The sequence below is a fragment of the Sycon ciliatum genome, chromosome 9 (genome assembly GCF_964019385.1).
Source record: "Sycon ciliatum chromosome 9, ocSycCili1.1, whole genome shotgun sequence".
NCBI lineage: Eukaryota > Metazoa > Porifera > Calcarea > Leucosolenida > Sycettidae > Sycon > Sycon ciliatum.
Genome location: NC_088651.1, coordinates 25,877,169 through 25,890,038, shown reverse-complemented (window position 1 = coordinate 25,890,038; position 12,870 = coordinate 25,877,169). Strand labels below are relative to the sequence as shown.

The 12,870-nt window shown below is 49.0% G+C and overlaps 1 protein-coding gene across 2 annotated transcripts in view; it reads left to right on the top strand.

The window, feature by feature from the left end:
• LOC135824717 (uncharacterized) overlaps positions 1-12,870 on the top strand; it is a 35,530-nt gene that overhangs the window by 8,341 nt on the left and 14,319 nt on the right. For both annotated transcript variants that reach the window (XM_065337424.1, XM_065337425.1), the window contains exons 5-10: positions 1,641-1,818; positions 3,605-3,841; positions 5,007-5,186; positions 7,211-7,477; positions 8,121-8,247; positions 9,216-9,317. In XM_065337424.1, the coding sequence (XP_065193496.1) occupies positions 1,641-1,818; positions 3,605-3,841; positions 5,007-5,186; positions 7,211-7,477; positions 8,121-8,247; positions 9,216-9,317 (1,091 nt within the window). The remainder of the gene's footprint in view (positions 1-1,640; positions 1,819-3,604; positions 3,842-5,006; positions 5,187-7,210; positions 7,478-8,120; positions 8,248-9,215; positions 9,318-12,870) is intronic.

The window sequence follows — 12,870 nt, the reverse complement described above, 5'->3', positions numbered from 1 at the left end:
TTTGTTTCTTTCATGTCGTCGATGTGCCAGCTTCAGATTTCCTGTCTGTCATGCGGAGGTCCTGTGCTCCCGGCTGTTCAACTGATTCGAAGGATGAGGCGAGCACAAATTTGACGTGGTTTACGTTTCCCCAAGACGCTGAGTTGCGTCTCTCGTGGGTCAAAATCATGGATAGAGCAGCTCGAGTCGCGGGCGGGAAAACGCACAAGCTCTTTGAGCCAATAAAGTGGGATCGCTTGTGTTCAGCCCACTTTGAACCGACCTGCTTTCAGCGCGATCTAATGAGCGAATTTATGGCTAGCGGAGCGATGAGCAGCCAGTCAGGCAAAAAGCGACATCGTAACCTCGTCACGTGGAGGGTGCAGTGCCAACGTTATTTTCGAGTTCAGGCGTGTCTGCAAAGTCTAGTTCCTCACCAAGAACAACACCTCTAAAGGAATCACTTTACCTCAAGCGAAGACGCGAGCAGGAGGAGAGATCGGACGAGGAGCTGGTAAGTGTTTAGACAAGCTGACGGGAAGTCGGGGTGATGCGTAACGCATGTCAAAGCGCTGTCAATGCTAACAGCTCCATCACTCTCTCGACAGCAAAGGCAAATGACTGCCCTCTGCATCACTCCACATTTCTGGCAGGAACACTAACCGTTTCTTCCTTGTCGGCCAGTGAAGTTGTCTGCTCCAATCTCCAGGCCCTCATCACGCTGCGCTTCTACCAGGGGCACATGAGGAGGTCCTTCAGGTCCCTTGGAGTGTGGCCGCAGTTGTGAAGCTTGGGAATGTCGACCAAACATCGTTCTTTCATCACCAGCAGGGAATTTGAATACAAATCACACGGGAAGTCATCAAAACCCTCCGCACAAGAGACAAACTTGGCCCTTCCTGGCTTCATATATCGACTTTTTTGGTCTAGTTTTCGCGATTCCCCATTCCTTGGAGCCAATATAAGGCCCCTTTGAAGAGAACACACTACCGAAAAATTTCCCGGAGCGCCCCTTTAAAATCCCTGAATCATGGATTGTGGAGTTGCATGTGTGATGCCCTCGGTATCATCTTATGATGAGGTGTGCAGTGCATTGGAAGAGGCGGCCCTCAGGACGCTGTGACCAGCGTGGCCAGAGACCAGGTCAAGGAGTCTATGCTGAAGCACATCACAGAATCCTACAAACTATACCACTATGTAGTGCTATGGTGCTGAGTGATGTCTGCAGTCCGGGTACACTTCTCCTACCGCATTTTCCGGAGTATAAGCTGTTTGTGCCTGGAGAGCACTATATAAGTGGTGCTCTTCAGACACAATCTTCCTCAGCCTACTCAAGCTCAACTGACGAGGGGTGAATTCCCCGAAACACTGTGTATTGAGCAGGGAGTGGTGCTTTCTTGCAGGTTTGCCGAGTCGAAGGTTCGATGGACTTCTCGTGTTCTCTGGATGGCAGTCGTGAGTCAGTCGAGTGTCAAGTCGTCGACGGAATAGCGCGGGCTCCAGTGTGGGAGCAAACCTATTCCTAAACAAAATCATTGCCGAAGTCGCAACCTCTATTTCGTAACAATGAGAAAAGCAAAGCAAAGACATTTGTACAACTAACTCGGAAAATGAGCACCGTGCAAAAATATCTCTCTGATTTTACCTGATTTTTGTTGCAGATCGCCACAGAGCATGCTGACCCAGAATTCACTCGACTGCTTCCTGCAGCCACCGGATCTGACGTCGCGCTTCGACATGTTCCAGCTGTTTTCCGACTGGAGCGACTTCACTGACAACCGGGCGGGCATCGCTGGCTCCGCTGTGTATGTCAACGATGTCATGGCCTGCTGGCCCATTGTGAGTACAACGGAACCTGTCTAAGACGACCGCTCAAAGGACCTTCAAAACGTGGTCCCTGTTACCAGGTGGTCTCCTTATCCAGGGTCATTTGAGTGGAAAAAGCATTTACTGTACTGTACTGTACTGTAGTACAGTCGGGTCATGAAAAGATAAATTCTGACTCTGGTCAGCTTCCATATTGGAATGTTGGCTATTCATTCGTACACGCTGCAGTGCCGCGGAATTTGAGTGGGAAAGAATCCCAAAGAAAATGGCAAGATAGTTATTTTTAGACACTCAAAATTCAGCCCATTTAGGACCAAAAGCTAGAAAGTTACTTGAGTAATAGAAACTCATCTTTTTATGAATGGGATGTAGAGTGAGTGGTTCACGGTATTGGGATTATCTGCATCGCAAAATGTTCCTGTGATGTACCGTCGAACCTTAGTTGAGTCATTTGAAGTAGTAGTAGTTGTTGTTGTTGTTCATGTTGTTGTTGTTGTTGTTGTTGTTGTTGTTGTTGTTGTTGTTGTTGTTGTTGTTGTTGTTGTTGTTGTTGTTGTTGTTGTTGTTGTTGTTGTTGTTGTTGTTGTTGTTGTTGTTGTTGTTGTATACTTTATGTAGTTCAGAGCAGACCCACTCTTTCCCATCGCACTCTGCAATTGTGTTAAAACTCGCTTTTGTCAATTCTTACGTTTCGGCGAAAAAAATGCCGCACCTTCTTACTTAGGTGAATCGTCACTCCAATGTTGTAGGGAGAACTGGCGTTCATACTCGGTTACTCTCTCACTGTACCGTGGTGTCTTGTAATAAAGCCTATCTCGTATAGAAGCCTGTTTTGAACAGAAGCCTGATTTTCAAGAATGCACTGTCGGCACATAAGCCTGGTTTTAGTATTGACACACATAGAAATATCTGGTTTGAATTGAAGCCTGGTGTGAATAGAAGCCTAGCCCTGACATCTGCTTCTACAGGAATAAGCCCGGCTTTAAAACGCGACATGACGGTATGCTACCATTGAGTGGCAATGGCAGGCTAGTCAGTACACAGCATGGTACCATGCTCAATATATAGCTGGTACGATCTTGGGTCTCACTTGGCTGCATCTGCCACCCTGCTATAATCAGACATGGTAGTGGCCTGGCACAAGCGAAACTTCTCTAAGCCGGTGAAAACGTGGATGTGTGAACTTCACTTTTTACTTCTTGACTCTATTTTGGCTGACTACGGATGGTAGATGTTTCGACAGCTTACCGTGAAAGCCACGTGTGTGTGTGTGTGTGTGTGCGCGCACGCGCGCGCGTGTGTGTGTGTGCGTGTGTGTGCGTGTGTGTGTATGTGGTGTGATGTGTGTGCGGGAAAAAAATGAAAAGACCAAAAAAAGGGATTCACTGGCCAGAAAAAGTCACTTCAAATAGCTGTATGGTGTAGACCAGGCTGAATAGTGACGGTCAATTCTTCAGCCTTGCAAGCTGTTGATTGGTGCAATCCCAGCACAAGTTGCTATGGCATCTGCCGTAGCATTGCTATCATTGCCTCCGGCGATGGGCGTCAAAGGTCAGGTCAGGTGTGTGTGTGCTTGTGTGCCCGGGTGCGTGTGCACATGTGTGTATATGTATAGACGCGGCACGGAGCACCATGCATCGTTCGTGGTAACTAATAGGTTCATGCCCATCGGCCATCATCAGACAACTAGTAATGTGTATGTTTGTTTCTGTGTTTGTGTCTGTGTACGTGTGTGTGTTTCTGGTCGTCTATTTGTCTTCCCGGCCATGGCCATGCGTGCCATGCCCGTCATGCACAGACGGAGAGCAGGATTCCCGAAGACATCGGTGAGCAGATCGTGAACTCGAGGATCTTCACCAATAACATGATCATACCAGAACTCTACACGATGTACAGCAGCTGGACAGTGAACGAAGCTACGCCCGGGGGCAGCCTGTGCCAGCTGATGCGTTGGCACCACCAACGTTGGAACCCGCAGCGCCTTGTGGACGAGGCCACTCTAAACATGACCAATGGCGAAAATGACATGACCGAAGTAAGTGGGAATTGATGGAAAGAGAAGTGATATGGGAGGGGAAGTCCTTGAAATATTTCCAGGCTCGTTGTGGTGTTTGGCGGACGAAAGGTGTTGTCTTAACCTCCTCCATCAGAACCTTGCTATCATGTCTTTTTTCGTCTTAGAGTGAGGCCATTGATGTTTTCATCTCCTTTCTCTTAGAGCAAAGCCCTTGCTATACACTCTTAATGTGTCCTAGTAGTACAATGTGCTTTTCTCTCACACGGTCATGGGGGCACTCATTGTCACTGGGGGCACTCATTGTCACTGGGGGCACTTATTGTCACTGGGGGCACTCATTGTCACTGGTACCAACGCCTTCACAAGTTCAGTTTTCTCCGCATTACAAGAGTGTGTGATTTTGACATTCGAGCTAGACAAATCTTGATATTAATCCGGACACTGTGCCCGAGAGACTCAGATGGTCTCTATGGTCCAGTCACTGGACCATAGAGGAAACTATGTCCTACATTAGCCAGGATGTATCTTGAACTATGTCCTACATTAGCCAGGATGTTTCTTGAACTATGTCCTAAATTAGCCAGGATGTTTCTTGAACTATGTCCTACATTAGCCAGGATGTTTCTTGAACTATGTCCTACATTAGCCAGGATGTTTCTTGAACTATGTCCTACATTAGCCAGGATGTTTCTTGAACTATGTCCTACATAAGCCAGGATGTTTCTTGAACTATGTCCTACATTTGCCAGGATGTTTCTTTGCACCATGGCGTAACAGTAATGTATTTTTTATGATTAGGGCAATAGAGTTTCTAGTTTAGGTCCTTATTATCTCTCCTGTCTGTCTGTCTGTCTGTCTGTCTGTCTGTCTGTCTGTCTGTCTGTCTGTCTGTCTGTCTGTCTGTCTGTCTGTCTGTCTGTCTGTCTGTCTAACTCTATCTGTTTCTTTGCTTCACTCTTTCTCTCTCTATCCATCTATCTATCTATCTCTCTCTCTCTCTTTCTCTCGCTCTCTCTCTCTCTCTCTCTCTCTCTCTCTCTCTCTCTCTCTCTCTCTCTCTCTCTCTCTCTCTCTCTCTCTCTCTCTCTCTCTCTCTCTCTCTCTCTCTCTCTCTCTCTCTCTCTCTCTTCTGTGCTCTCTATCTCTCTTCTGTGCTCACCCTCTCTACCCTGTGTGCTCGTAGCGTGTCATTGCAACGGACATCTCAGAGCTATTCTTCCTCACCAGTGAGGACACTATCACACCAGAGACTGCATGCATCAGGGAGAAGTACACTAAGGAGGAGCCCTTGGAAATCCACTTTGGCGGCTCGGGGCTGGAACGTAAACTCCAAGGCTACGCATGTGATCAATTTCACCAAGTTGTAAGTGGACTGAACCAAGAAAAAGCTATTTACAGTAGAGATCACGTTGGGTTTTCTCGTTGTTGTTTCCATCATCTAGTCAGAAGCATTTACTCTTGGATCTACCCGCAGACTATGATGGATGGAAATATGACTAGTCTAAACTACTGTTGCTTCGCTGGTTCTCTGTTGCTGCTGCTGCTGCTACTGCTGCTTCAGCTGTTGTGGGTGTTGCTGCTAACTTAGTGCTGCTGCTACTTCGTCCGCTGTTTGTGTTGCTGCTAGTGTTGCTATTGCTGCTGTCGCTGCTGTTGCTGCTGTTGCTGTTATTGCTGTTGCTGCTGTTCTGGTTCTGCTGTTGCTGCTGTTCTGGTTCTGCTGTTGCTGCTGTTGCTGTTATTGCTGTTGCTGCTGTTCTGGTTCTGCTGTTGCTGCTGTTGCTGTTATTGCTGTTGCTGCTGTTCTGGTTCTGCTGTTGCTGCTGTTGCTGTTATTGCTGTTGCTGCTGTTCTGGTTCTGCTGTTGCTGCTGTTGCTGCTGTTGCTGTTATTGCTGTTGCTGCTGTTCTGGTTCTGCTGTTGCTGCTGTTGCTGTTATTGCTGTTGCTGCTGTTCTGGTTCTGCTGTTGCTGCTGTTGCTGTTATTGCTGTTGCTGCTGTTCTGGTTCTGCTGTTGCTGCTGTTGCTGTTATTGCTGTTGCTGCTGTTCTGGTTCTGCTGTTGCTGCTGCTTCCGTTGTGGTGGGTGTTACTGCTAACCTAGTGCTGCTGCTACTTTCGCTGTTTGTGTTACTGCTGTTGCTGCTGTTACTGCTGTTGCTGTTGTTGATGTTGTTGCTGTTACTGCTGTTACTGCTGTTGCTGCTGTTGCTGTTGTTGCTGTTGTTGCTGTTACTTGTGGTGGTGGTGCTGTTACTTGTGGTGGTGGTGCTGCTGCTGCTGCTGCTTCTCATAATTTCTTCTACTACTTCATTTGCTGTCGCTGCTGATGCTACTGTTGCTGCTGCTGCTAATGTTGCTGCTGTTGCTGCTGTTGCCGTTGTGGTGGTAGTGGTGCTTCAAATGTTGCTTGATATGCTTCTGCTGCTTCTGCTTCTACTACTGCTGCTGCCATCAGCTCTACTGCTGCCTCTGCTGGTGGTGTTGTCTGTACTGATGCTGTCCCTCTTTCTGACCTGCACACTCTATGTAGTAATCACTCAGGGGTGTCACACCCGGTACGACCGGTACGGCCATGGTCGTACCACGTTTCGTCCAGGGTGGTCCGCCCAGAGGGGCTGTGGAATGCTACAACGTGCCCTGTCAGGCGAAAAAATCTGATTTATTTCCCCGGGGGAAAGCCCCGTACCCCCAGTCGTACCACTCCACACAGCCCTATGACGTCCCTGTCAATCATAGTAAAATATGGCCAAACCACCGTACAGTAAAACCCGTGACTAACGACCGCCCCTCGGGACCAGAGATAGCGGTCTTTAGTGCCAGGTGGTCCACAGTTAGAGGTTTGCAATGCGCAACCATAATTAGATGACTGCGAGACTGTCCGTGCCTGGTAAAGTGGTCTGTAGTACCAGGCTGGTCGCTAGTCACGCTGGTCTGTAGTGCCAGGCTGGTCGCTATTCACGGTGGTCTGTAGTACCAGGCTGGTCGCTAGTCACGCTGGTCTTTAGTTACAGGTTTTACAGTACACTCTATGTTCGGCATTTGTTTGTGTTTAAAAAATATTGTAGGACACATCACGCAGCGCTCATCAGTAAAGTCGGCTTGTGAGCAACACTGGCTCATACTGGCAACCACTGCCTTTCACAAATTTCTCTTTTCTCTCTCTCTCGTAACAGAACATGAACGTGTGAATTGTTATCTCCTCGCAGCGCTCCTCATTTATTAACCCAGCCTAACCAGCTTGCCCACTTCATTCCTGATGATGGTTATTTTATGACCGAAACGTTGAGTTTTTTCATGAAATGAAGTTGTGAAAAGCACATTTGATTGACTCTGAGCCAGTGTTGCTTACAAGCGAATTCTTGTTTTGTGTTGCTTTCGATTTCAGAGAGATGCTCTGCTTTATCTGACTGTGGACCGTCATCAGGCAAACCAGGGAGACACTGCTGGCCCCGGTCCAAGTGCCAATGCCCACCGCTGGCAGGGAAGTTCCCGAGATGCGGGTGCTCCGACAGCCGCGCAGAGTCTCACCTTGTCGGCTGCGGACGACTGCACCGTCTCGCTGCGCGAGACCTCGGCAACCGTGGGGCTGACGGTGAAGGGGAACTCCAGCGAGACTGGTAACATAGCGTTTGTCATTGACGGCGATGTGACGGTGAGTCGTAGCCACACCAGTTGTCTGGCATGTGTGACTACACTCATTCCTCGTTTGTACGGGCGGCCCGGGACCGAGCACTGCCCGTAACTTTGGAATGTCCGTGACACTATCCAGTGCTGCGACATTGGCACAACTTCCATGTAGACAACTATTCAGTCACTCACAAGACAGCCATTGTGCTAAATCAATCTTCTTTAGTTCTCTAACAGAAGTGCGGGTGGCATGTCTCTCCTGCTATGCATAAAGTGGTATGTGCACATGTGCATGCCTACACATGCGCACATACCAGTACTACCACATACAGCTGCATGTAAGATATATCCTGTGTGCGTGCATGTCTATGTGCGTGCATGTCTGTGTGCGTGCATGTCTGTGTGTGTGTGTGTGTGTGTGTGTGTGTGTGTGTGTGTGTGTGTGTGTGTGTGTGTGTGTGTGTGTGCGTACGTGTGTGTGTGCATGTTTGTTTTGTATGTGTGTGCGGGCGTCCGTGTGTGTGGGGGGGGGGGGGGGGGCGTGCGTCTGTGTGTGTGTGTGTGTGTGTGTGTGTGTGTGTGTGTGTGTGTGTGTGTGTGTGTGTGTGTGTGTGTGTGTGTGTGTGTGTGTGTGTGTGTGCCTCGTCTTGGTCCATGCATGGATACAGGAACCGCCAAAGGAAGGCACCACTGTCACGGTTCAAGTGGTGGGTGCCACACATTACGTCACGGCACAGCTTAATGTCTACATTGACAAGTGCCGCCCAGGATATAAACTGAAGAAGAAAGAAAAAGGTAGATTTGCCATTATGACTTCCTGGTCCCACTCGTGGCTGGCCAGCACCATACCTGTTTCTACCAGTGTGGCCTGGCATGATTAGGCATAATAGTCTAGGAGCCAGTGGGTCATCAGAACTGACCTGTGTAACACCCGGTCAAGCAAGGATTTTTTGGACGGATTTGGAATGGCATATCAAGCAATAACTGATCCCTGAAAACCAGAATGTGCCAAAGTTGTCTGTTCAAAAAGTTATGACCTATTCTACCCAAATCGACATGGTTGCCATAACAACATACGTGTAAAATTGCCTATTTTATAGCTCAAGAGACACGAAATATGGGTCAAATAGATCATGAATGGCTGTCAGAGTCATGAGTGAAGATAAAAGTTCCCAAAACTGCCTTCGAAATATTAAAAATATCGTAAAGTGAATGTACACAAGAGAGAGTTTGGAAGCATTCTCTCCAAACTCTCTCTTGTGTTTCGGACAGTGAAGCACACCACTTGACTACGTAAAGTGAATTTGGTTAATGCTGGTGTGATTTCCACATGTACAATGTCCACTGTACATGTATTGGATATCGTTTTGAAATTGTATGTAGATGTAGTGGAACAGTTACTTAGGAGCGGGAATATGCTGTGTGGTCACCAGAATGGCGGCCTGGTGGGTGGCCTGGCGCCAACGAGCGGATCTTCTCTCAGCTGGCTGTGTTTCTCCACACGATTGTAAGCCGCTTGTAACGCGGATGTGCGAACCGTACCGTTACTCGTTTCCTTGCTAAACGTGTCGCCATTTAAGCAAATGGCTGTAGTGCTGATCCCAAAGGCTTGGTGCAAACGAAGGCTACTAATTGGTAGGCTTGGGAAAGGACTTCTGCGCGTTTGTTCATGCATATGTCTGTGTGTGTGTGTGTGTGTGTGTGTGTGTGTGTGCATGCTCGTGCATGCGTCTGTGTTCATGTGCATGCGTGTGCACGTGTAGGAGGCAAGGTGCAGTCTGTGTGCACGTGTGACACAGACGGTGGCGTTATTCGAGGCTGCTCGGACACAAACGACATTCGGGTCGCCCACGGCTATTTCATTTGTAAGTACAAAGAAAATGTTACACTTGTTATTCTCCGTCTTCAGTTCATGACCAGGGCCGGCGCCACTTGTACGGCTAGTGCGGCCATAGCCGAACCAATTTGACCAATTCCTGCTTTTACAGATTGTCCAGTGGATGGTCAATTGGATGTCGCAGTAGAGTATTGCTCAATGAAATTCAGTTCAAGTTCACTTCGCGGCCCAGTGCTCACAGGTGTAGGTCTGCGCAACGCCCGGCGTGTACTTGAGCAGCACGCGACTGGATTGTATAGAGCAGCACTGTGCTGGATTTCATTGAGCAGTGCTCTCCGTCCTAAACTGTTTCTTGTGTCCTGTGTAGACTGCTGTGCTACCTGGATGCCATGTATCTTTTGCTGGCATTATCTGAAGCTGAAGCGAGCAGATGCAATGCCGCACAGAGCTAAAAATGCATCCTCCGTTGGCTGGGTGAAATAACCCCGGCCTTGCAGCCGACCTGGGACTGTACCTACCCTCCGCAGCTGGCTCCGGGGGGGGGGGGCCTGATAATGAGTGTTCCAAGTACGGTGCTGGCCAAAACGTAAATCCAACCTCCTGAATAAGATATCACCGGGTTGCTATGCAGCCCTAGTACTGGAAGCACTGTTCTGTGCACTCGAACCCGACGCTATTGTATTCATCAGGTTGCATTTCCTTGGCCAGCGATCTCTACAGGGGGGGGGGAGGTTCCAGTTTAGTCAAACCTGAAGAGCTGATACAATAAAACCTGATACTACAGACCACCGTGACTAGCGACCAGCCTGGTACTACAGACCACCGTGACTAGCGACCAGCCTGGTACTACAGACCACCGTGACTAGCGACCAGCCTGGTACTACAGACCACCGTGACTAGCGACTACCCTGGTACAACAGACCACCGTGACTAGCGACCGGCCTGCTACTACAGACCACCGTGACTAGCGACCAGCCTGGTACTACAGACCACCGTGACTAGCGACCAGCCTGGTACTACAGACCACCGTGACTAGCGACCAGCCTGGTACTACAGACCACCGTGACTAGCGACCAGCCTGGTACTACAGACCACCGTGACTAGCGACCAGCCTGGTACTACAGACCACCGTGACTAGCGACCAGCCTGGTACTACAGACCACCGTGACTAGCGACCAGCCTGGTACTACAGACCACCGTGACTAGCGACCAGCCTGTTACTACAGACCACCGTGACTAGCGACCAGCCTGCTACTACAGACCACTGTGACTAGCGACCAGCCTGCTACTACAGACCACCGTGACTAGCGACCAGCCTGGTACTACAGACGACCACCGTGACTAGCGACCAGCCTGGTACTACAGACCACCGTAACTAGCGACCAGCCTGGTACTACAGACCACCGTGACTAGCGACCAGCCTGGTACTACAGACCACCGTGACTAGCGACCAGCCTGGTACTACAGACCCCCGTGACTAGCGACCAGCCTGGTACTACAGACCACTGTGACTAGCGACCAGCCTGCTACTACAGACCACCGTGACTAGTGACCAGCCTGGTACTACAGACCACTGTGACTAGCGACCAGCCTGGTACTACAGACCACCGTGACTAGCGACCAGCCTGGTACTACAGACCACCGTGACTAGCAACCAGCCTGGTACTACAGACCACCGTGACTAGCGACCAGTCTGGTACTACAGACCACCGTGACTAGAGACCAGCCTGCTACTACAGACCACCGTGACTAGCGACCAGCCTGGTACTACAGACCACTGTGACTAGCGACCAGCCTGGTACTACAGACCACTTCGCCAGGCACGGACGGTCTCATATTCATTATACGGTTGTGCGGTGCAAGCATCTAGCTAAAGACCACCTGCCACTAAAGACCATCTGCCACTAAAGACCACCTGCCACTAAAGACCGGTGTTAGAGAAGTAAGGTCTCTCTCTCTCCCTCTTTGTCTCTCTCTCTCCCTCTCTGTCTCTCTCCCTCTCTGTCTCTCTCCCACTTGTGTATGCGTGATGCATATGCGTGCGTGTTGTCTTGTAGTCTTCCACTCTGTTTGGACAAACCCATTGTAATTTATTGTACGGTAGTTGCACTACACTGGACTTATATCCTCTACTTGGTTGCATGACTTCCTGCCCGCTCTGCAGCGCGGCACGTTCCGCCACTGTACACTGCTTTGATTGCATGACTTCCTGCTGCCCGCTCTGCAGCGCGCCACGTTCCGCCACTGTGTATTATTGTACACTGCTTTGGTTGACTTCCGGTGCTGCACTGCACTTGCAGCTGCACTCTGGAACGCGTGCAAGTCTTGTAGTATACGTACCTGCACCGACCCTGGGTCGTCGGGCATGCGTGTTTGCGCCGACCCGGGTCGTTGGTGTTTTCACTTAGTATTTTTCACATAGCTCCATGGATTTATTCCTTTAGAACTTTTCTAGACCCAGAAGAAGACGGTTGTGTTGTTCTGGCTGCGTGTCGTGCGGGCCAGTGAGTGCCGTGTGGGGTTCGTGAACCGCAGGAGCAGACAAGTCTAGTTGTAGTTTCGTAACACCGCTTTATCAGGACCCACAGGGTGGTCGTTAGTTACAGGTTTTAGTGTACATTGTACATGCACATGCGCATGGTTTCCAGTTGTAAAATATATTAAGGGGTTCCACAGAACCCCTGGAACCCCTCCTGGATCCGCCACTGTACAGCGAGTAGTGGATGGGCAAGTAATAATAATATTACACGTATGGTGTATATGATTTCACATGAAATTTTTTTAGTCCCCCCCCCCCCAATTTTGTAAGTATCTACCACATGGAGTTATGTTACTGGTGTGATTTAGGTTGGCCAGAGAGCGTGTACGCTACTCGTTGGCTGAGTATTCCAAGGAACTGAGAAGCAATGTTCTCTCGAACTACGAATACCTGCGATGCCTTTTTTTATGTTTACCTGTATTTTTTGTTGTTGTGGCACGCAGTGCAGGTTGACACCTTCGTTTTGTCTTGCAATGTGGCTGTCCACACCCGACCCTGCGCTGTGGGTTTGCTGTTGCGAATGTGAGGTGTGTGAGAGAGAGAGAGAGAGAGCGCATGCGGTGGTGGTGGAATTGCTTCACACTACTTACTGTAATTTCACAAATTTTCGGCGTACTTTTATTTTCGGCACTTTCGGTGCGTCTGTTTCATACCTAAAATTTCAATACACCGAACAAACACTAACACACATAATCCAATAGGGAACTGTTTCTCTGTACCTAAATTTTGTGTTCACGCAACCTGGCCTTTTGCCCTCATATGGAAAATATTGAGCACCGAAAAGTTCTGAAATTAGAGTACTGTAAATATACAAATTTTCGGCAGCTATTTAATTTCGGCTATATTCGGCACCGACCCAAAACGCCTAAATTAAAACGCCGATGAAATTTTTCACAGCATCTGTCGCACTATACCATGCCCTCTACCCCACGCCGAAAATAAATCGCCGCCGAAATGTCAAAAATCGTGAAGTGCCGAAGTTTTGTATATTTGCAGTATGAGATAAACAGGCCGAAAGCTTCTGCTTCCCTATAGATATATC